Here is a 20,301-nt window from a genome sequence, read left to right as displayed (position 1 = left end):
GGCAGTTGGGTATAATAAGTTGACAGATTTATTATTTTAAGAATTGATTAGCTTTTCTCTATCTCTTGCCTACACTTCGACAGATATTATTTTGGGTAAAACAAACCCTCTGTCATAATTGCAACATTTTGTTCATTAATTTGAAGTGTAATTTGGTTTCGGTTTGAAAGCTAAGTGGATTTTTATTGTTAAATACTTGAGGCAGCATTTTATTTCATGTATCCTGATATAAACTGAAACAAAATGTCAACAGTGCTTTAAGCTGCTGTGCTTCGGTGACGTTTAACTATTTCTAGATACAATGGCTAATCTCACCTACTCGGAACAGCCCCATCTTCAGGTATCTAGGATTAAATAGAGCGGACCGAGGACGACTGTCATTTCCTCTTGGTCACAATGCTCTCGGTGATGTCCTTTTGTGGTAGATGACACTGGTCGATTTGGAGAGACACAGTCAAATTTTTTGTCGGTGTTTAAACTGCGGAAATTGTTATTATTGCTAGAGCTTATATTGGAGTTTTATTCCGGCAAAATGATGGCTCCAACGTACTACATATACTTATAGTAAAGTGTAGTATTGAATTTTCCTGCCTTTGGCGTGGAAGACGCAATGAGTACATACATGGTTAACCGAGAATCCGGACTGTACTGAAGATGTTGCATTCATAATTAACTTTACGTGCAAACTCGAATCCGAACTGGCTGTACAGCATGCTCTGGTGAGTTCACAACCCCTTCACCTTTCGATTTGAATGAACGGCTGGCCTCAAAATCTTGCAAAATATGAAAATGGGATGCTAGTGAGCCCTCGTCGCCTTCATAATAGCTGAAAATAAAAAAGCATTGTCACGTTAGATAGACATATAATACCCCAGTCAGCTCAATTTGTACGCACATAATAAGTTGAATATCGGCGCCGAGAACATTCATCTTGTTGACAAAACTGTTCACTTCGGTTTTAATCCATGGTCGCTGCCTGGCTTCGTACTGATAAGGTGTCACGTGCACAAACAGCCTGAGTTGTCTGATGCGGCAAAACACATAATAATAGGTTAACACCACGTATATAAACAATATCTTAGCCGTTCAAGGAACTTACTCGTATCGAGAGAGCACCGCTAGAGCCGTCTCTTCCGTAGGCATAGCCCCTACAAGGGAGCCATTACCGGCGTCCAACCAATGGATGGAATAGATCTGCTCATAATGATTAAAAGCAACGGCCGACATAGTTAATAAACAATTCAGAACAGCCATCTCCACTGCTATAGTATCAAATCCAGTCACCTACCGCTGCGAAGAATTGTCGAGTGCTTGCAAATACAGATCCTTGTCGAACTTGACCGCAATTTGAGCGTTTCTTATTAAACGAGTACCGTACGAGCTCAGTCACGAGCTGATTCAGCACGATGCCACCCTTGCTAAAGCCGAGTAGATGCATCGGGAGCGCAGTCGACACGTTCACTAAGAATTAGAATGACACGTTAGTAGAGTCCAGGCATACCTTCAAAACTAGAAAGGTCTGTACCTCCTTGCCGTCTCAGCGTCGCCTGCGTGTTCTGCATCAGCGACGCCAAGTGCTTCGTAGCAAATGCTGTCGGGTCGTCTGTATCGAACCACCGTTAGTAGAATTCATTTCACCACATCACAATTTACAGTTCCACTTGTACATTTTGTAGCTGCTCCATATTCATTGGTCGTCACGAAGTTATCAAAGCTGCTGTAGGCTCCATGCTTGAAGCGACTTGGCCGCACGACCCACACATTGCAGGTACTTCCAAACTTTTCGCTAAGCAGCTCCGCCACGGCCTCATAAGCGTAGTCACTGTAGTCTGCAAAGGGGCCTGCATCCATGGTCGCCTTGAAGTCCTGCACATCGCCAGGGAAGAATATGGCATTGCAACATGCCGTAGTGTTCTTGGGGACCGACAGAAAAAGCTCGTTCTCTCTAAAAAAAAAAAATTAAAAAATGTAAATTTGGGTTGCTAAATAAATCACCCGACGCCCTTTCGTTTACCTGTCGTGCCACCCGCGGCAGCGTAAGCGAAAGGATGAACGCTCGATATCGCTGTCCTGGTTGCTGGGAGGTGTACCGGTGGCCGTGCCCTCGATGGGACTCAAAATGCCCAACGCCGACGCCATGTAGCTCCACATTGCCGAATTCAGGAATGGCGAGAAGGTCGGACCATGTGGGTGGTTGAACCTGCGGTACTACAGGACGTGTAAATCACATGGATTCTAAAAACGTATAGTATCAGAATCTGTTTTTAGCGCAAACGAAACTGTCAGACTGTGTTAATTCTAGAACTAAATTTATCATTTCTCAGCATAATCTTATTGGTAGAAATGCACAGTAGCACAGTGATTGGAGGAAAACAAATCTGCGATGTGTTTGCAGTGCAAGAAGCATCTCGAGAACAAGTTGATGATGAAGCTTGCAATGCATTTCAAGAGGGAGAATAAAACTGGATCTAGGAATCGATGCGGGTGATGAATCACTTCTGGAGCGCGGTGATGGAGACGAACGTGTGTGTGTCACTGATGAAGCGGCCCTTGACGCGTTGGCGCTTGGCGGCACTAGCGCGTCTCGTGTCAGAAAGTGACGGGTCTGGCTGCTTGGTGGTGAAAGACCGCGTCTTCCGCTTCGACTTCCAGCGACCGACGCGTTCCTCGCGAGACGGAGCCGGCGGACCAGCCAATAGGACGCCAGGTGGACCTACAAGCAGATGACTATTGGGGCCAACTACCGGACGACGTTCTCCTTGTCGCTGGCCGCCCTCAATTCGCACAGAAAACGTGGGCACAAATACCCGCGAATCCACCTTAACGGGGGTCTGCGTCTTCATCTGCGTCGTCTCTACCTGCTCCAGCTCTGAGAACAACGAAGCCACGTTGTCCACCTCCAGCGCATCAATCCAATCCTGCGTCGCCGATCTGTCTGGTACTTCTCCTTCTTGGTCTGCTTCGCTGCTCTCCTCAAGCGAGGTAAACAGCTCTGCCACCAAATCGACATTCTTGGCGTCCTCACAGTCAGCGGGCGAGTGCGTCGGTTGCGAAGTTGCTACCGGTTCAGCTGCGTCCTTGTCCTCCAATGTTGCAGAGAAAATCTCCGACAACATGGCTACATTCTCCGCGTCTGCGTCTTCCTGCTCTTGGCTAGCTGCGACGTCATCGAATGAGCTGCTGAACCCAAACGACTCGTCCACATCTGCTTCCATCTGAATCTCCAGCTCCTTCGTGTCAACAACATCCACAGGGGACGACGTCACCTCCACGCTGTCGTCAACACTGCACGACTTGCCATCTTCAAGGCCCGAGAGCATCTGATTGATCTCCTCCACATTGACGGCATCCTCGTCTTCGATGAACACACTAAAGTCCACTCCGGACATCTCCTCCTGCTCCACGCACGAGAACAAGTCGCTGATTTCGTCCACATTGAGCGAGTCTTCCTCCACGTCTTCCTTCTGGGTTTTCTCCCTCTCTCCTCCCTGCACCACAATATCCCTCCTCTCGTTGAGCTTGTCCTGGACCAAGTCCCGACAAGCCCTCGCCGCCTCCAACGCGCTCTCAGGCAGCAGCGACAGACCATCATTCTCGTCCAAACGCAGGAGCGAGTCTGCGGCTTGCCATGGCGCCGAGAGCGCGTCAGGAGGCGGCTTCCCGGCGCCTAAGCGCCGAGAAGATGACGCCGTTGAGCCGGCGGCGTCATGGTGGTCCCGAACATCCCGGGCAGACGCGCGGGGCGAGTAGTAGAGACGGCTGAGGCGGCGCTCATGTTGTGAACGCCCGTTAACGGAAGTAAGTCGGGCGAGCGAAGGGTGCAGAGTCTAGCTCGGTCGGGAGGCGACGCGAGCGGGTGGAGAAGCGGCGGAGGGGCGGTCAGAGAAGGAGCTAAGACAGCCACACACGCGTTGGCTTCTTCTCTCTCGGCAGGCGGCGGCTCAGGCAGACGTTCTAGCGTCGGCGGGTCTAAAGGGGAAATGAAGACGAAAAAACTGGCTGCTGGCCGTTGCGGTGATATGCGATTGGATGAAATGAATCGCAGAACCACCCGTAAAATATGATATACTGATGAACGCTGACGAACGGTGAAAGCTGATAAAGGCTCAAACAATTTGATAATTGGTCTGTAAAATTTAGTACGCATGCTTTTACGTAAAATAACGACGTTAGTAATGTGGTGAGTGATGGTTGTTTCTGTTTGATTGGTCTCTCGACGTCACAGCAACGTCGAAGTCGGGTCTCTGCCTTATTGCTGCTAGAGGCATTTCGCTGCTGCGAGCTTCCGGTGTCGGATGCAGAGTCCGCCCTTGCGCGCGGCCTGGAAACACTCAGGCGCAGCACAACGCTTGCCTCCTCCGTGGCTGTAGCAGAAGCCCCCGGCCTGTGCACTCTTGTTGCAGGCGTTGGAGGAGCAGCGTTTGCCGCCGCCATGCGAGATGCAGAAGCCGCCGCCGTGTGCGCACTTACCGCATCCGTCGATCTTGCACTGCTGACGCCCGCCGTGCGTCATACAGAAGCCTTTGCGTCGCGCCACGCTGCCGCATCCAGGCACTTTGCACTTGCTGCCGCCGCCATGGGCTTTGCACCGCCCGCCACTTTGTGCCACGGTCTGACAGCCTTCGAAGTTGCAGCGCTTGCCACCGCCATGTCTGATGCAGAACCCTCCAGTCAAGGCGTACTTGTGGCAGTCCGCAATGCCGCATTGGCGCCTGTGGTGGGCATTTGTGCAGCGTTGAGTTGATGCAGCGGGCGTGGTCTCCGTGGTCAGCAAATCGTGTAGTGACAGCGGACGCCGAGTCTTCGAACTGAAGGATAAAGACGCAGTTGAAGTGGGGTTACTTTGGCGGAATGGGCTGACCGGTGTCATCCCTGGGCTGGTCGGGGAGCCCACGACGGGTCTGGTTGGGCTGGTAACGGGAGATTGGTGCTGGTTGATAGGAGTGCCAAGGTTGATGAGCCCGACAGCACATTGCAATGGCGGTAGAGCCGCAGCAATGTTGTGTGCTGCGTCAATAGCGAAGAGCGAGTGGATTCCAGGTAGTTTTGTGTGGTTGGTTCTGTGTCGTCCGGGGATTGCCGGGGTGGCTCGAGTTGCCAAGTGGGTCAAGATCGTGGCCGTAAGCTTGAGACTGTGCATCTTGCGGTAGCTGTTGTTGTCGTTGTACTGTGTGCGGACGCTCATGTTGGTGAGGTGAAAACTGAAAACGGAGTGCCGTTGCAGGGTATTGCCGGGGTAGCAAATAGAGGAATGAGATCTGCCGTCGGACCTCATGGAGATCGAGCGCCGGTGTCGTCGCGGTGGTCCGTAGACGGGCAGTACGCGAGCATCCCGACGCAGAGAAGAGGAGCAGGATCCTTGCCTCGACGAAAGGCTCCGTCGCTCCTCGCGCGATCTTGCTGCCAAGCGAAGCTGCACCGTATCCTAAGAAACGGAGTCAGCGTATCAAAGGCAGCTTCGACGTTGAAGCCTGACCGCCGAGCATTGTGGACACCATATAGTCGGTTTGGCGTTTGTCGATGAGGTAGCTACCCAACGAAAGAAGTCACTCGCGTGGCGGCCTTACCGAGCGGGATGTATGGCGTGTCGACGGCAGCGGAAGAAGAGTACATACGGATGCGCTGACCGGGATTACTGGAGCCTAGTGTTTGTGCTAATACTTACGCTAAGTCTTAGCCGCACAATTACCAGGCTCATCATTCCGCGCCTTAGTGGGAAAATCTGTGGAAATCGATGACAAGTTGAAGGTGACCGACATCGTCGATAGAGTCCTTGTTCAAACTACCTGTTAGACTTAATACATGGCCTGTCTGAGCGACTTCAAGAGTAGGCCTGGGAATATTCATGCCAGACTCGGTCGTCGTCAAGATTCGGCGTCTCTCTTTTGGCCGGCCAGTCATCACTAACTAAGATCTTTGAGGTGGTTAGTACACCGAAATCACAATTTATGCCTGCAAGTGTGTGTTAGTGCTTCAGAGCTCTGTCCAATAAAGTTCGCAAAAATGCTAGAGCGGGGGATACGGCGGGCGAAACTTCGATGTATTCGTCGACAGTCTCGACGATATCTAGCCCAGTACTGTACCTGTCTTCGAAAGCGTACTAGAAGACCGCAAGGTGGTCACAATGACAACGCCCGGGTGCACCTTTGCTCGTCACTACGAACGCGACTGAAAGTTCCAGCCGCGTAACGGCGCCTGATACTGGAGCTGTCGAGCAACCTGAGTTTTCTGTCATTGCAATTACATGTGCAGCAAGGATCCTCACCTCCTTCATCAGGAGACGCATGGCATTGCGGTCGCGGCAGCCAGCTTGTTTAACGCTGAAACGCCTCGCCGCAACGGAGACCACACTCGTCCAGTTCATCCTCCGTTTTATCCGCGACACGGGGGCAATGTGCTGCGAACTGAGCGTGCTCATGCTCATCCAGCCGGCACTCTGAATGCCATCCGTCCATCTTGAACTGACCATTGGTTTATGCTTTTTAATCTTGAAATTTGTATTGATCCAGTTGAAGTGGTCCCTTTTCAGTCGTTATTGTTGAAGTCATACTTGCTGTAATTCCAGCAAAATGTTGCTCGTATTACATTATTTTATGCGTGTGGATAATAACAAAGCCCCCAACACGCTGAGACTAATGCTGTGTGACGCTGAGACTACGTTGACTGCCTGGTCAGGCGCGGCGCGGGGCCAGATAGCTTCGGACTGACGAGAATCCGAATTGTTTTCGAGCCGTCACTACAAAGTGATCAGCGCCCAACGCCTGACCCGATGGAGGCACTGCAACGTTGATGAAGCAAAAACGCACCCGCTCGTGGCAGAACCTGACTCGAAGAAAAATCTGGCGCAGTGTCTAGTAATACGATTCGTCGCAACGATGGCGAAGTGGAGTCTGTCTTGATATTTTGTCTTCGAACCGCATTGAGTGTAAGTGCCCTGTTCGAATTCGATCACATGGCTGCGAACTCGTGTTTCCAGGGGCGTAAGACCTGGTATTATGACATTTGGAAGTCGTATTCGATATGAGCCATTCAATGAAGTCAAGTAGTGGCACTCTCAAAATCCACTTTCGCCATTACGCGTTTATAGTGTAGGACGTCTCCAGTGCGTTGTTCGTAACAACTTGTTGCCAACGGGGTGTTCTGTGGTGCTTAGGTGGCCTGTGAGTCGTAGGACACAAAGCAGTAGACCTCCTAAAAATCCATGAGAGCGGTGCTACTCATACAGGCTCGAGATTTTGCTTTTGTCTAGTGTACCTCCATGATAGTGACTACTGAACACATTATCTGACTTGGTAAATTCGTGCTTGTATTTTGCTAACAAAATATGGAGAATCCTTGGGCTCTTATAAATTAGGCAAAGTCGTTTAGGCCAACAGAACGGTCTGCAGGAACTCGATGTCGTCGTCGCTCCACGTCTCCTTGTTGTCTGTGCGCGACATAATAGGCACGTAGCCATGGTTGTCACTCAAGCCGTTGCTCCCCGCAGTCTCCTGATCTCTTGAAGCTGGCAAGCTGTGACCCGGAGGCGCAGGAATGTTTAGAAATGAGTCCGGCGCGAAGTTGTCAATGCCCGTAGGGGTTGATTCATCCTTGACTGCCGTTGCCGGTGGTCCCGATGGACCCACCATCCTGCTGTGAGCAACCGTGGCACGCCCAGGGTGGGGGCGGAACGATAACATCAGCGGTGCACCGATGTTGCGTTGACCGTCCAGCATAAAAGCGGAAGCAGGATGCGGGACTTGAATTGGGGCGGCAAGGCCAGTCGTACCCGGGGCCGTAGTAGGACTACCAGTCGTGTTGGCCGTCAACAAATGCAACGGATGATGTTGCGGCAACGGGATGCCCAGTGTCTTCTGCTGTTGATGCTCATAAAAGAGCTGCTGGGCCACCGCCATCGAGACCTGCTTCTTCAGCACAGCGCGACGCTGCGATCGTTCACGACGACGAATGGCGTGCACCGTTTGATACTTGCGGTCGCTGCGGCGCTGGATCAAGTTCTGCTTGACGCGGTGCTCCTCGCATAGCGAATGAGCTTCGCCGTTGCGCTTGAGAGTGCGTTCGTTGAAGCACTTGCCGGTCTTGTACTGGCACTTGCCGTAGTAGGGGCGTTTGGATGGAGGTTCATCGATGTTAGTTACCGCACTCACGGACTCAGCCTCGCGCTTTAAGCTTCGATGAGGCTTGCTGTGCTGGGCCGGCGTGGAGGAGGCGTTGATATCCTTGCTGTGGTTATTGGTTGCCACCATTTTGAGAAGTGAGTCGAAGCGAGAGGGAATGGAACTGGGATCTGTTGAAGTGGGCAACGTGAAGGTGCACACCTCGGCGTGGTGGACCTGTGAGCGACAAGTCGGAGGTGTGGCTGTGTCGTCTCTTCACTCGCTTCGAACGGAGAATTGCAAACTGGTGTTCACATGATTGCCATACCCAGGTGCAGCGAGCATGGACCACCTGGTATGACGGCCACGAAGACTTCAATTTAAAGGAAAGGAGCAAGCTATTATGGTCATACACAATAATAACACCCCCATTCGCCCACGTTATATACAAAAAATATCGTGGGGATCGGGCAAAGCTCCTAAAGGTCGGTAGTACAAAAATAACGTGGGGATCGGGCAAACCTTCTAAAGCACATCTTTTCAAATTTCATCTTGATAAGTTTTCGATGGAATCCTGGAACTCGACAAAAATAAACAAGGCTGAAGTTAGGATGCAGAAGAAATGCGCTTAGAAAAACTCACGTCGTTATAGTGTTTTTATGGTAAGCAGTTTTAGTTCACAACACATTTAACTACGCACGGTATTTATCTTTAACAAATCCTCAATATATACTTCAAAATTTACACTTAAAAATTGCACCTATTCGACATTTGTGATATTCCGAATCAACAGTTAACGACAGCCCAGCATTATTTTTTGTTTGCAATTTTTTTTTTAAATTGACTCTACCCTACACTATCACCCTCGATCTTTCTCCAGACAGGAACATACTGTCCCTATCTGACTTCAATTACAAAAGTGCATGCTGATTAATAGCATCCCCCTTCCTCGCACCGGATAAGGATAAGGCTTAGAGGTAGGTCTAACGGACAGGGCAACTAAAAACGCACTTGGCACCACAATCTCAGTGAGCATCTGTCCCTCCATTTACGTTCCGACGGGGTACACCAATTGAAGATTCGATTACGGTCAGATTCTACATAGAGAAATCGGTGCGCACTGGTGTCTATCCGACGACACTCATTTGTTCCTTTACGAGGTTGCCCATATAAGTAGTGATAGCGCGTTCCACACCCCCACACTCCCGCTTGCGAATATCTGGTCGTCTTATTTACGCACCGACTTGGCTCACATATATCTACAACGCGTACGAGCGTGAATCATGAAAGCTACTGCTCAAGAAGTAAGCGTGCCTTCTTCGCACGGTGGACCGCTCGTATATAGCTACCCTCTCCGACAGATTGCAACTTTCAGTGCAGACAAGTTTTATGGATAGCCGTTCTAGGAGGACCGCTCTACAGTCATGGAAGGTTTCACCGCCACTGAATGCCGTCTACTGACATTCATGGTGTGGTGCGTACAGAAAAAATGCAGCTGCCAAACATAAGTTGCAGTCATGCGTTAAAAAAAAATGTTTATAAAAATATTTTTAAATCGTGAAAACTAAACATCGATCGTAAATATTGCCCCGTCTTTATTAAGATGCTAGGCTTTTTGCATGAATGGCTTGTTATTCGGCAGGCCTCTGCTCTCAATTTCCCATAATCACCTCAGACGATACTGGTAGGTTAAGGAACACTTCGACCCTTCAAACGATACGCGGCGCAAGTACCACTCAAACATTTGTCATTATAGTGAAGTTTAGTTAACTATGGAAGGTAAAACTGTTGATTATTAATGGATGCTCTCATAAACTCTTGTAGTGACAGTTGAACAACTTAATAGGATGTCGCTGTTCTTTAGGCCAGCAGAAGTGCCCACAGAAATTCGATGTCGTCATTGCTCCAGGCCTGCTCTTTACCCGACCACGGCGCTATGGGCATGAAAGGGAAGTCTGGGCAAGAAGGAATGTCCAGGGGCGAGATCAGCGTGGCATTATCAACACTGGTGGGGCTAGATTCATCCAGCATAGAACCCCAGGTTGCTCCCGTCATTTCCACGCAATCACCATGTGGCTGGTACAACGTCATTAGTTGAGAGCTCACGCCAAAGTAATCGTTAAGCTCAAAAGCTGAAGGTGGCTGCGGGACTTGAATGGTTTGGACCAGGCCCACGATTTCACACACATTCGGAGTCGCAGTAGCGCAATTCTCGTTGACTGTCGGCAAATTAATAGGGTGATGTTGAGGCACCGGGGTACTCAGCGCCTTCTGCTGATGGTGCTCATAAAAGAGCTGCTGGGCCATTGTCGTAGAAACTTGCTTTTTCCGACGCTGAGATCGTTCGCGACGGCGAATGGCGTGCACCGTCTGGTACTTGCGGTCGCTGCGGCGCTGGATCAAGTTCTGCTTGATGCGGTGCTCCTCGCACAGCGAGTGCGGTTCACCGTTGCGCTTGAGAGTGCGTTCGTTGAAGCACTTGCCGGTCTTGTACTGGCACTTGCCGTAGTAGGGGCGCTTGGTGTGGCGGTCGTTATGGATAGGAGTCACGGGTTCATCCTCGCGCTTAAACCCACTCAAGCTTCCGGGGAGCTGGGTGTGCTGGGCCAAGTCCACGGAGGTGTAGGTAGCTGCCATTGTTTTCAGAAGTGAATCGAAGGAAGAGGAAATGGAACTGAGCTCTGTTGATGGGGCCGACGAGACTTGGTGGGGAACCACGCACCAAAGATCTGTGGTGGCTCTTGTCTGTTGGCCCTTCGCTCACGCGGAGAGTTGTCATTGACGCGAAACAGCTATTGCAAGCAAGAACAGCGATCTGGGCCACATGGCGTTAAGCGACCACAGGCGACACCTGTCGATACGACCTGGTCCTTGCCAACTCATCTCGAGGGTTAGTTAATGCCGAGATATTGAGGTTATACTGCATTGCGGGGATGTTTAAAGTCCGCCCCGATGCGTTTGTTGAAAACACTAATAAAAAAATACTAGTGTATAGCGCTCCGAAAAGAAAATAGGAGTAAATAATTCAAGAGTTGTTTTGACGAATAACGGACTATTAAAATTCGCCGCTCTCCGTAAAATACGATATTGCACCAGAAAAAAATAAACTGGACTTTTACATGTACCACATTTCTGGAATGAAATGCGCATAATGGAGCGGTTCCCGCAGCCACTTGAGGCCTTTAGAATCCTAGACTGGAGTCCTTTTCCTATGATTCCAAGCTATTTGACTTGGAATCTGGTCGACCCCTCTTCCAGCTTTATTCTTTGAACTGGGGAAAGGACAAATCTAGGATCCCAAACTTGCTGCGGATTTCATCACAAGAGTGGATAAGTTACAGCAAAAGGTCGTTTTACAGTATCAACCCGTCTGAAATCTTTGAAGCGGTAGGCAAAAGTAAGATTGCTATTATTATTGGTTAAACGGAACATGGACAGTGGATTACTTTAGACTGGAATCCCAGTACAATTTTATTTATTTTTTTCCGAGCCCTTGTGCAGGATTTATGCATTCTCGAATTCGAAGTGGTCGCCAAGATTGCCTGTCATAATGTACAGTAGCTGGTGACGGACTGGAGCCCCGTTTCCCTCTTACAAGTATTGATAATGCACGGGCCTCCTCACGACCTGATTGCGGGCAAAACTCGCTCGGGGGCTATCCAATTTGGTGCATATATAGAGTACTCTTATTGTTGTGGTGGTCCAGAAGTCCTTAGTTTTGTGTACCAATAACTTAGAGTCTTGGCATCCGACTCCTACTTCGTACATATTATGTCTACAGGTCGGAAATCTCCACCTTTGCGAGGGATTTCAAGTTATACGTTGAAGTCTGGTAAACTCGTCTACATGTAGCCGCAGGCATCGGGTTGGATACCAGTACCTCGTTTAATTAAAATAGCAGCAATAGCAAGTTGCTATCCGCCGCAAACAGCTTAGACGGCTCTACTTCCCTGGTGGACGGACACTCATTAGGTCGGCAGCCAATACCATGGCCATTGCTCACACAGCTGGAAGCCACAAGGATACTATTGCATCGTGGATTTGTAAACGCGTATTACGGGCACAAGATGTGCTCAAATCTCTTGGACCGCTCGGTGCTTCGACACGACAATATCATCGTATTGTTACATTTTCTGGTTGCACGATTTTTCGTAATTAGCCCCTTAATATTTTGAGGACAAGTACATTGAACAGTTCGATTTTGATCGATTTTTACTTCTTAGGGCTAAATTAACGCGATACACCGTGGGTGTAAACTAGTAGTGACCCAAATGCAGTACGAACTGTTGCGCCGAGAACTCACAGATTCTGATAAAGCACTTTTTTATTGTTCTTCACCCGTCAAATCACAGTATAGCAGATTCAGCCAACTGTGTCGACTAACCTCGTCTGTAAAAAAGAACTATTTTCAAAGCACTAGATAGAGTAAAGAGTGTATATTTCTTGGTCCTGGTCTGCCTTTTGTGAGTTTGCTTCTACGATACGTGTATTATAGTTTCGTAGTCCCCGGCTGATACATGTAACATGTACGCAACAACTGGATTAATATCTACGCGCGTTTATCTCGATTCGAAGTTGCTTTAATTTATAGCTTTGAGCGGTCCAGTTATTGTATGTAGAGTAGTGTTCGGCTCTGCTTGCCCATATAATGTCGTATTGTGATGCAACAGCTGCATTAGTGGATCCGATGATATCAAAGCTGATTGCTTCAACCTTGTCCGGTGTCGGAACGTTCGATATCACTCGGAGTTGTTAATAGTAGCGTTTGGATCTGTTGGCAAATCTCGACCTCAGACACGACTACAGATAGCAACTTTGAATTCTCGTCTAAAACGAGTGAAAATCAAGAGACAAAAAACGACCCAGCGGAGGGGAACTTCCGCAATCACTTGCCAGTGTGTTTGCAGTTGGAAAGGAAAAGCTGATCAAGTCTACGCTTGTACATAGAATCGGGTAATTACAAGAAAACAAAACACGAACACATATAGTCGCGCCTCGGACGGAGAAGCTCTGGAATTTGAACAGCAGTAGTATTTTAAAGAACGGAACCGTTGGAGGCCAGGATTATTGACATGTATTTATACAGGATTCAATCCTGTATTTGTACAGGATTGAAAAATAAAATTCATGAAAAAAAAAATCATTACCAACTCGGCTATTTCCGAGGTTTATAAATTCGGCGATCTCATTTCCGTTTCTGCCGCCGTCCGATAAGATGCCGCGGAACGACGTCGAGGAAGATGCAGACGCCGCGAGTGTGCAGGACCAAGCCCCATCTCCACGGCACAGAGGATCAGGGCTCTCGGACATGCAGCCGGTGGTTGGATCTGAAGTTACGAGCTCGACGGGTGGCGAAGAAGATAGCTTTGCCGGAGGAATTCGTTGCGTTCGATCAGGCGATGCTGACGGTGACAGTTCTGACGTAGAGGAGGGGCGGAACGATGATGTAAAAGACGTGTGTGGAGCAGAAGCAGATGGTGCAGAGGTAGAGGATGGCAATAGCAGTAATGGTGGCACGACAACTGTAGCAGTGGAGCCACCAGTCAAATATCACTCAAGTTGGGACGCTTGGCACTCGTATTTTGTCGAATATTGCCGAGAAAAAAATGCAGGTGTTGCCTGTCAAGGAAACTATGTCACGAGCGGAGCAAAACAAGTGGTTAAAGAAGACGAAAAAGGGAGAAGACGATTCGGTTTTAGTTCCTGAAGACTTCGATCCCTACCAGCGGAGTTACATCTGTACTCATGATTGGAAGAAGTGCAAGCCACGCAGCGAAGGTAGCCGTCCCAAGCAGCATCTTCGTTAAACGCACTGCCCCCTCAGGTTTGTTGTGCAGTGGAATTTGGCGAGGTGTGAGTTGCAGGTGAAGAACAGTTGTTTTTCTCACAATCACCAGATATATCGGGTTGCCTACGCTACCTACACTGCGACGGGAGGCATTACAAACGCTCTGGTTAGTGCTAGAGTAGATGGAATGCTGTCTGTTGGTGCAAAGCGATCGAAAATCTACGACTACCTTCTCGAGCATGATCAGAACGTCATTCAGGTTGATGTCGACAACTTTGTTCGTGGCCACAGCTCCGCCGTGTCAACAATGAACTATAACGACGCCACCGCTCGTGAAATCGCTGCTTTCTTCGCCTTGGATCCAGAAAACATTTCTTCAGCGTCAAAAACCGAAGCTGGCTAAACTGGAGTGATTTTGCTTGCCTCAGCTCACATGAGGCGGAACGTTGGACGATTCAGCGAGGTTCTTCTGGTAGACTGCGGCCACAAGACCAACAGGTACGCTTTTGGACACTATCCATAAATATTCATGTATGATCCATGAGTAATCCTGTAACAACCACGATTTTGCTGATTGTTTGTAGGTACAACTACCAGCTTATCACGTTCATGGCAAAGAACGAATTCGGTGAATGTGCGGTCGTCCAGCAGTCTCTTATTGAAGCAAACGGAGATTGGCACATGGATCGAGTCATTGATCACTTTAAACGTTCACACCCTACACGAATTCATCTTCTGCGGGTGATTGTCGTAGACAAGGACCTGAACGAGATTCGCGTTCTTGAGACGAACTTCCCCGACACGAGGATTCTCATTTGCCATTTTCATGTGATCAAGTACCTTAAGGAAATGAGATCCAGACCTGAATTAGGGAAGATTACTAGCGAGGACGCTAGCCAGTTAGATGCAGCTGTTCATAATATGGTCTATGCTTAGGGGATGATCAGTATAAGTCGGGCCTTGCCTCTTTGAAGGGATCTGTGAGCGCGTTGGGCTTCAAGGATTTTTCGAGTACTTCTTGAAGAACTGGGACTCCTGTCAAGACCGTTGGTTGTATTATCTACGATCTAAATTGCCTCACTTCAAGAATCATACGAACAATCGATTAGAGAGTTTTCAAAGAAGCTTTGTACGGAAGCATGAGTAAGGCCATGTGTGTAAAAGCGTTGTTTGCCTACGATTGCTGTGTTGAGAACGCGTATCAGTATCGACTTTCTCGTATTGAGCGTTTCATGAACACCAACTACGACGATGAGATGGGGATGATTCTCCAGCTCACGACTCACTACGTGGCTCAGCACATCGAGCAACAATACGCTTCAGGGCTTGCTAAGGCGTCTTCGTACAATTACGTGAACGAACCTGAAGGATTCGGTGTGGTTCTTGTGAATGGAGTGTTCTCGGAATACAAGTTAAACGTGGATTCCTGGAGATGTGACTGTGAGTTTTCGATGTCGATGAAGTTACCGTTCCGACATGCGATTGCATACCGAAAGCACACCAAGGTCCTGGTCCTCGCATTCTCTGGGGGAGGGATTGACGAACGGTGAGTTTCACATGTATAGGATACTATCCAGGATTTTGCTCCAGGAATTTTGTCCTGGATTCAACACTGATTCATATTCAGGATTATCCAAAATTTTTCCAAACTTATCTATGATTTTATCCAGGACTCCTCTAGATATTGGATTTTATCCTGGATTTATTTGGTTGATCCAGGATTTATTGGTTGATCCAGGATTATCCTGGATTTATTTATGGAGTAAAGATACACTAACGTATTACTTGATATGTAGATGGACTTCTACTTCTCAAGTTCTGAAAAAAGGTCAAACAGTTTCGTATGAAAAATTTTCGGATGCTGAGCAAGGTTCTTCAATTAAAAAGTTGAGAACACACACCGAGCGCTACAGAGAGGCTGTGCGGGCGACTCACCTTATCGCCAATTAAATGGCGGAGATTGAGGACGAAGCAGGGTTTGAAGCCATGCTCAACTTTGTCATGAACCAGTGGCGGAACGTACGTCAAAGGAAGGGAATCGCCGTTTCCATCCCTCCAGAAGGTAGTCGTACAGACGCCCGCTGGACTGTAGTCAATGGCCCTGGACATTCTACAGGCGCCTTCACGGAGGCCCAAGTAAAATCTGAATTCGGTATCAGCTCTAGCGAAGACGACGGAGATGGAGGTGATACATTAGATCAAGGACTTCAAGATAAAGGCGTAAAGACCCGTCTGAACCCAAAAGCAAAAAAAAATGGGGAGACCACACAGAGGAAAGACACGACTGCCGGAGAAAAAAAAAGGATCGACAAAGGTATGAAGCTGCTGAAAAGAGTCGTGAAACCGCTGGAGAGGTGGCCTTGGAGACATTACTTTCCTCACTTGAGCGGGAGCAGCCTGGCCTTGTTGAAACACAACGCCGCTTGTCAGGCGTCCTCATGAAGCCTGGAAATACGGAGAAAAAGAAGCCGAAGTTTAAAATCGTGAAGAATCCAGTATTAATCCTGGACCCGTTTTTCATTCTACCCACCAACCTACTGGATGCCTGTATCAAGGTGTTGCCAGTGGCGAACACCTCGGACACGGCCATTTCAATTGATAATTCACAAGCCTCAAGTCAAGGAACCAACCCACAAACAAATTCGGCTAGAGGTGATGTGGAGACAATAGTAATCAAAGACGTAGGATCTTTTTCGAGGGCTCAGATCGAGATCGCATCCAGAATTTGAAGGCCGTCGTACAGAACGGCATCGATATGCACAAGTGGTTAGTAGAAAATGCTATTCCTACAGTATTGCTAAACAGCACGGTTTTCTGAACCAAGTGGTGACCGAAGTAATGGCTACTTACCCCTACAAGCGGGTTCCCAGCCTTCCATACCTCCCTGATTTTGGACACGCCGTGGTCTACAGTGCTAGCCCGCCCGCGTGGCTTTCGGACGCAGCCATACGTGCGTTGTGCTGTCGTTAATGCCAAGAATATCCCCCCTGTCGGTTTGCAGGCTTTCAGTAAGCGTCTCCGACATCGTAGCGAACGCGAAACAACGAAGTCTATCCAGTGGATGAAGCGATCCGAGCTGATATTCGACAACATGTCGGAGACGACGCTATAGAAACGGTGATGCTGCCACTCAACTTCAACGATTTCCACTGGTGCTGCATAGTTATCAAGGTCAAGGAGAAGAGGATCTATTACTATGCTCTTCTAAATCACGCTGCATACATGAACGCTGTGAATGGTGTCGCTACGAGTCTGAAGATCACCGCGTTACACGAATTTGAAGTAATCCCGTAAACCAACCCTCTCCAGTTTGATGGCTTAAGCTGCGGAGTGTACGTGTACCGGATGTTCATGCGTAAGGTCGTTCCTAGACTGCGCATGGACATGGACTAACGAGACGACGCACAGAGCTATTCTGCTACTTGATGAAGGCCCCAAGTCATGCCGACAAACAAAGCAGCGACGAGGACATTGCAATGACGCAGATCGCGCAGTAGATCATCGAGTAAGCTGGTTTGTAAGTGCACGAAGCTTTTACGGCATTGCATACATGTTACATCTTCCTAAGCAGCACAATACAGCGGACACTGACTTTCTCCTGTAGACAGCATTTCTCCAGTTCTGTCTGCACCGTTGTCGCTCCTGACCATTGAACGGCAAGACCTAATGCAGTGCTCGGACACAATCTAAAGCTACAAGTTACTTGACCAGGATTAAATCATGGCAAAATACATAAATAATCAATCCAGGATTAATTCCTGGATACCCATGATTAGATCCTGGATAACGGATAGCCACACGTTAAGTTTCTTCTTCGTCCTCATCGAATCTTTCCGTATCTTCCCCATATGGATACTTACTTAAGTTAGATTACAGCATCCATGAATAACTTGATTAAATACATGTATAAATACATGGCGATAATCCTGGCCTCCAACAGCCGCCTTTAAAGAAATTATCGTTCTTTTGCTAACATTTATTAAGCGGGAATGCTTCAAGCGCAATATTTGCTTAACACTTCCAGTCGCATCCGATAATACTTCTTCCGATGCACTATAGTTATAAATACTGCAATCGCTTTAGCAGACCGACCTGTAGCCATAAGTCAGCATTCAGAATGCTATAGTGGTTATAGGTTCTATTGCAGATCACTGTAGACGATGCAGGTACGCTTCGATTGTAAACGCGATCGAACAGTTGGGGTGCTGGGAACGTGGTGTCCTGGACAATACTGTAATGAGTTATTGTGGCACGATGTGGCGTGACGGTTGCTGACGAGATCTTCCAGCCGGACGATCAGTGGGTGCACGGCTAGGACAAAGTTGCACACAACTAAGACGGAGAATGTGTGATTATCGCGCAAGATCGTACGCAACGGAAGAACATGGAGTCGTCGATCGCGAAGGCCAGCAACCAATGGAGTGAGAGAAAGCCACTCTTGAATTGGACGGATGGAGCGTAAGTGAGGAGCTTGTCGTACCGAGCGGGAGTGATTGTTAACGAATCGACGGAAGTTGGGCAAGCAGAACTTGCAGTATAAATTGAACGGGTAACGGGTACCTAGACTCGGAGAGCAGTGGTACTTGAGACCAGAGATTGAACGAAGAGCGGCACCTGATTTCTGAAGGGCAGAGGCACCGGAGAATAGCTTGCACGCGACAAACGAAGGTCAAATACCCGGCCTCTGAAGGGCGGAGGTACCGGAGAACGGCTTGTGAGCCAAAATAAAGAAAACAAACGAGTGAAGGAATAGGAGGCCGGAAGCTTCACTATTAGTTGGCGATAGGCTACCTAAGCAGAGTTTGACGTTGTTATAAGACGTAGGGACGGCGACGTTCCGGTACAGGCCTCAGGTCGAGTACTGTTGGCCAGCATAGTGTTGAAATTGTAGCGATCTAGGACACCCAGGGCACCCACAGGAGTGACGCAAGGCAGAATCGGTGATTTCCTTGTGCTTGGGTGTATAGAGTTCGCTACCCGTGGGTGCTGCTTTCTTTGCAGGGAGTACGAACGGTTAATTACTCCCTGAGGAAAAGGCCTCAATAAGGAATACAGTCGAGTACCTCCAAACGAGTTTCCCCGCCCGAAGTGGCGAGCGTATCTTGTGTACATCAGTGGGATCTTTTTACCTTCATCAGACCGTTGCTCCATGTGGTGAGTTTCTAATATAAATGACAGACAAAATATGGAGTACATATCCCCCGAATAACGCTCGTACGACTGGGGTAGAATGATGTAGATTCACAGAGTAAGGTCCTCTCCCAGAGATAACATATAACAATACAGAATACAACACAAACGCGTAACCGCTACTTATTGTTTAGGGACCTCGAGTGGTGGGTCGCACAGACCATTCTACTGGGTTCTCACTTAAGGCACTGGCCAGCCTCCAATCACACACGTCCTCAATCGCGCACCACTTCCAATAGGAGGAAACATATCGTTACAGAATATATCTGTTCACATGGTAATCTATCTATCAATCATTAGGGGCTGACTACCAACAAACCTCCAAAATACCGCAAGAATAATAAATTAATATCTCTAAGAGTGTACTCCAACTGGGATATGAAATAGTACGGTTCATCTCCAGTGCACGCCGCTGAGTTATCGCCTAACTTGAACTTTAACTAGACGGGAACCCCTGCGCCGCGTTGTCGTGGTTACGGCACGTCTGGATGTCCTCTTCCGAGTCTCCTGGCCTCCGGCGGTAGTACGCTTCGTCTCGGCAGGCATGTTCAGAAGCTCCTCTTCGACCACAGGCGATTTCTTCCTTAGTAGGCGCTGCACGCAACTTGGCACTTGAACCATTTGGTAAAAAAAAATATAGGGGGTTCTGTTTATAGTTATCTCTTTCCTCTGAGGTATCACTTTCTTAGGCTATCACTCTGTGGATCTGATGATCACACGCCTGATATATTTTGACTTGAGTATGGTGTGAGTTCTGTAGTCATCGGTCGCAGCGTACACATAGATTGGCCGTCATCAAGGTACTTGGTCGGGTATAACACATCATTGCCTGTCAGCTTGGCCGTTCACTAATCACTTGATCTCAGTATAATTGGTCGGGTGTCTGGATAGGCACAGTTCGCGAGTGTTGGTCAGCTCTCGGATGTCCTCCGCCTGGACGGCAGACTTCGGCTCTTAGACGAGTATCAGGTCGGACTTGACTTCACTCCATTATGGGGTCTTGCAGTCTCTTTGGAACTTGGATCTTGGTCAACCGTTGGACGCCCTTCAACGTGTAGGCGGCAATATCATCACTCGCGAATCATGTAAAGCATAGTTTCTCCAGACTTGGCCAATCAATGAGCGCCATAGCCTGAGATAGGTTGGCCTGCGGAAAATTGCAATTTACATCGTGTCAGGAGGCACATTCGCAGTACGATCTGCCCAACGAACTGGGCAGGATCAGTG

At 48.6% G+C, this 20,301-nt stretch overlaps 9 protein-coding genes across 10 annotated transcripts; 3 read left to right on the top strand and 6 right to left on the bottom strand.

The window, feature by feature from the left end:
* Positions 1-464: 464 nt before the first annotated feature.
* PPTG_12645 lies at positions 465-2,205 on the bottom strand. 2 transcript variants are annotated; one of them, XM_008909780.1, is made up of 7 exons: positions 2,015-2,205; positions 1,668-1,945; positions 1,526-1,603; positions 1,289-1,461; positions 1,100-1,194; positions 896-1,024; positions 465-826 (listed from the first exon to the last, which is right to left on the bottom strand). In XM_008909780.1, exons 1-7 carry the CDS (start codon positions 2,149-2,151, stop codon positions 676-678), a joined length of 1,041 nt encoding a protein of 346 aa, XP_008908028.1. In that variant the 5' UTR covers positions 2,152-2,205; the 3' UTR covers positions 465-675. The 2 variants fall into 2 exon arrangements, with proteins under 2 accessions (XP_008908028.1, XP_008908029.1); XM_008909781.1 differs by having other exon boundaries at positions 1,668-2,205.
* A 43-nt stretch (positions 2,206-2,248) lies between these two features.
* On the bottom strand, positions 2,249-4,016 carry PPTG_12644 (hypothetical protein). The gene has a single exon (XM_008909779.1). It carries the CDS (start codon positions 3,387-3,389, stop codon positions 2,493-2,495), a length of 897 nt encoding a protein of 298 aa, XP_008908027.1. The 5' UTR covers positions 3,390-4,016; the 3' UTR covers positions 2,249-2,492.
* Positions 4,017-4,204: 188 nt separating this feature from the next.
* Positions 4,205-5,225, bottom strand: PPTG_12643 (hypothetical protein). The gene has a single exon (XM_008909778.1). The coding sequence runs from the start codon at positions 5,183-5,185 to the stop codon at positions 4,259-4,261; it is 927 nt and encodes a 308-aa protein (XP_008908026.1). The 5' UTR covers positions 5,186-5,225; the 3' UTR covers positions 4,205-4,258.
* A 721-nt stretch (positions 5,226-5,946) lies between these two features.
* PPTG_23315 (hypothetical protein) lies at positions 5,947-6,418 on the bottom strand (the record flags this gene model as incomplete). Its single annotated transcript, XM_008909777.1, has 2 exons — positions 5,947-5,952; positions 6,266-6,418. The coding sequence occupies 2 exons, from the start codon at positions 6,416-6,418 to the stop codon at positions 5,947-5,949; spliced, it is 159 nt and encodes a 52-aa protein (XP_008908025.1).
* An 865-nt stretch (positions 6,419-7,283) lies between these two features.
* PPTG_12642 (hypothetical protein) lies at positions 7,284-8,246 on the bottom strand (the record flags this gene model as incomplete). Its single annotated transcript, XM_008909776.1, has 1 exon — positions 7,284-8,246. The coding sequence occupies one exon, from the start codon at positions 8,244-8,246 to the stop codon at positions 7,365-7,367; it is 882 nt and encodes a 293-aa protein (XP_008908024.1). The 3' UTR covers positions 7,284-7,364.
* Positions 8,247-9,956: 1,710 nt separating this feature from the next.
* Positions 9,957-10,733, bottom strand: PPTG_12641 (hypothetical protein; the record flags this gene model as incomplete). The annotated part of the gene is made up of 1 exon (XM_008909775.1): positions 9,957-10,733. One exon carries the CDS (start codon positions 10,731-10,733, stop codon positions 9,957-9,959), a length of 777 nt encoding a protein of 258 aa, XP_008908023.1.
* Positions 10,734-13,311: 2,578 nt separating this feature from the next.
* On the top strand, positions 13,312-13,803 carry PPTG_12640 (hypothetical protein; the record flags this gene model as incomplete). Its single annotated transcript, XM_008909774.1, has 1 exon — positions 13,312-13,803. One exon carries the CDS (start codon positions 13,312-13,314, stop codon positions 13,801-13,803), a length of 492 nt encoding a protein of 163 aa, XP_008908022.1.
* Positions 13,804-15,023: 1,220 nt separating this feature from the next.
* PPTG_12639 (hypothetical protein) lies at positions 15,024-15,434 on the top strand (the record flags this gene model as incomplete). The annotated part of the gene is made up of 1 exon (XM_008909773.1): positions 15,024-15,434. The coding sequence occupies one exon, from the start codon at positions 15,024-15,026 to the stop codon at positions 15,432-15,434; it is 411 nt and encodes a 136-aa protein (XP_008908021.1).
* Positions 15,435-15,834: 400 nt separating this feature from the next.
* On the top strand, positions 15,835-16,613 carry PPTG_12638 (hypothetical protein; the record flags this gene model as incomplete). Its single annotated transcript, XM_008909772.1, has 2 exons — positions 15,835-16,198; positions 16,315-16,613. 2 exons carry the CDS (start codon positions 15,835-15,837, stop codon positions 16,611-16,613), a joined length of 663 nt encoding a protein of 220 aa, XP_008908020.1.
* Between the last annotated feature and the right edge of the window lie 3,688 nt (positions 16,614-20,301).

The sequence above is a fragment of the Phytophthora parasitica genome (genome assembly GCF_000247585.1).
Source record: "Phytophthora parasitica INRA-310 unplaced genomic scaffold supercont2.35, whole genome shotgun sequence".
Taxonomy (NCBI): Eukaryota; Oomycota; class Peronosporomycetes; order Peronosporales; family Peronosporaceae; genus Phytophthora; species Phytophthora nicotianae.
This window is presented reverse-complemented; position numbering and strand designations above follow the sequence as displayed.

Excerpts from the sequence above, each read along its gene's own strand:
- PPTG_12644 (XM_008909779.1), bottom strand. The coding sequence starts at position 3,389 with ATGTCCGGAGTGGACTTTAGTGTGTTCATCGAAGACGAGGATGCCGTC.
- PPTG_12645 (XM_008909780.1), bottom strand. The coding sequence starts at position 2,151 with ATGTGGAGCTACATGGCGTCGGCGTTGGGCATTTTGAGTCCCATCGAG. Across the intron at positions 1,195-1,288 it reads CTCGACAATTCTTCGCAGCG|ATCTATTCCATCCATTGGTT; the intron begins GTAGGTGACTGG and ends CATTATGAGCAG. Across the intron at positions 827-895 it reads GCCGATATTCAACTTATTAT|CTATTATGAAGGCGACGAGG; the intron begins GTGCGTACAAAT and ends TTTTATTTTCAG.
- PPTG_12643 (XM_008909778.1), bottom strand. The coding sequence starts at position 5,185 with ATGAGCGTCCGCACACAGTACAACGACAACAACAGCTACCGCAAGATG.